The sequence below is a fragment of the Apium graveolens genome, chromosome 9, assembly GCF_009905375.1.
Source record: "Apium graveolens cultivar Ventura chromosome 9, ASM990537v1, whole genome shotgun sequence".
NCBI classification, from domain to species: domain Eukaryota; kingdom Viridiplantae; phylum Streptophyta; class Magnoliopsida; order Apiales; family Apiaceae; genus Apium; species Apium graveolens.
In genome coordinates, this window is record NC_133655.1 from 92,103,145 (window position 1) to 92,105,241 (window position 2,097).

At 40.2% G+C, this 2,097-nt stretch overlaps 1 protein-coding gene across 1 annotated transcript; it reads right to left on the reverse strand.

The window, feature by feature from the left end:
• Positions 1–390: 390 nt before the first annotated feature.
• On the reverse strand, positions 391–1,039 carry LOC141685393 (uncharacterized). Its single transcript, XM_074490496.1, has 2 exons — positions 853–1,039; positions 391–770 (listed from the first exon to the last, which is right to left on the reverse strand). The coding sequence occupies exons 1-2, from the start codon at positions 1,037–1,039 to the stop codon at positions 391–393; spliced, it is 567 nt and encodes a 188-aa protein (XP_074346597.1).
• Positions 1,040–2,097: the final 1,058 nt, after the last annotated feature.

Here is a 2,097-nt window from a genome sequence, read left to right on the forward strand (position 1 = left end):
GAACTTGTCCAAAGATGCTCCAATATACGTGACTTTCTCCAAGTATAAAGAGTCTGGGGGGATCAGAACTCAGTCCTCTGCTGGCTTTCCTCGAAGTTCTTCATTCTTATGGACATCCATGTCTTCTATGGGGAGGACCTGCCCCTCAGTCTCATCGGGCCTAAGTGCTGCAACATAGCAACTGTGGGCCATTTTTTGATCTCCTTTCGCCTCTCCAACACCGTTCCTAGTTGGGAAATTCAGTACCATGTGGTAGGTTGAAGGCATGACTTTAAACGTATGGATCCTTGTTCTACTCATGATGACATTATAAGTGGAGGATGCCTTAACAACTTGAAAGTTTAACATCTGTGTGCCCTCCCTGGGCTCTTCCCCGATAATTACGGGAAGTTATATCGCTCCTTCGACTTCGCATTCCACGTGGTTAAACCCGTAGATGGGTGCGTCAGATGAAGTTAGCTGAGAATCATTGTAGCCCATCCTTATAAATGTGTCATGGAAAAGAATATCCACGGAAGCTTCATTGTCCACTAGGACCCTCATTATAGGACAATTTCCAATTACCGGAGTGATAACCAGAGGATCATCATGAGGAAATTTCAAATCTTCAAGGTCCGGGTCACCGAATTCAAGCGTCATCTCTGACTTAGAACATTTAGACGGTTCTCCAACTGTGCTCATCACATCTCTCACATTAGATTTTTGAGGGTTTCTTGTAGTCCAGCTGCTGTAGGACCTCTTGAGATCATATTGAGTACTGGCCCCCGGGGCTGTGGGTTGCGATCTCTGTCGTTAGGCCTTCGATCATCATCTTTTCATTCATTGTCCCTTTTTATCCTCCAGCTTCTTCACCTTTGGTGAAACGTTCAAACTTTCCTCTTCGGATCAGATACTTAATTTCATCCTTGAGTTGCCTATAATCATCAGTATCATGACCAACATTTTTGTGATACCTGCAGTATCGACCCTGGCCTCTTTTCTCTGGGTATCCCCTTAATGGCTTCGACCATTTGAACTCCTTGTCCTTCTCAATTTCCATAAGGGTTTGGCTCCTTGGAGCGTTCAACCTTGCATATTCAGTGAACCTTGGTTGTTGATTCTTCTTAGAAGAGGAGTCAGAGTCTTTGCCAATTCGAGGATACTTGTCCTTGGCATCGTACTCCTAATCCATCTTCCGTTTCTTGTTTCCAGCAGGTTCATTACTGTAATAGGCCTCACTTCCGGACTATTAAATCTAAATCAAAACTAATATAATATACAATCTATTTATCAAAAATTCAATTACAAAGGAGACTATTACAAACGCGCAGCTAAAAGCGGAAGTCCAAAAGTCTATCGTACTCAAATTCTACGTCTGCGAAGCTCCAATGCTATCCAACTTGAATCTTAGACAAAACCTAAAATTGTAATTAATGAGCTATATAACCCAGCAAGAAACCAATCGATCCAACTAGTAGGCTAAGTAACAAATATACACATATAAGAAAAAATGATAATCTATATGATACGATATACGAAACAAACACTTTTGATACATATTCTTATTCTTATTCTTATTCGATACACACAATATACATACTACATAAACAACAATAATTCAAAATCAATAACTCATGCCACGACCACTATAACCCAGTGATAACGGTCCTAGGTTCAAAATCAATAATTCAGTGAACCGATTTAGAAGGTACTAGGTTCAGAAGATAAGCTTCTATTTCTAAGGCATGTCCCCAAAATGACTTGGGTAAATCCGAATAACTCATCAATTATCTAACACTTTCTAAAAGAGTCTGGTTCCTTCTCTCTGTTATTGCGTTTTGCAGGGGTGTGCCTGGTGCAGTTAACTAGGATTCTATCCCATTCTGATAAATATTCCCTAAATTCTCCAGTCAAGTATTCGCCACCACGATCTGATCATAGTGACTTGATACTTTTATTAATTTGCTTATCCGTTTTAGCTTTGTACTCTTTGAACGTCTCAAAGCACTCAGACTTACGACATAATAAATAAACGTACCCATATCTAGAATAATCATCAATGAATGTGACGGAATACTCATAACCACCTCTTGCTTGGATATTCATGGGTCCACATAA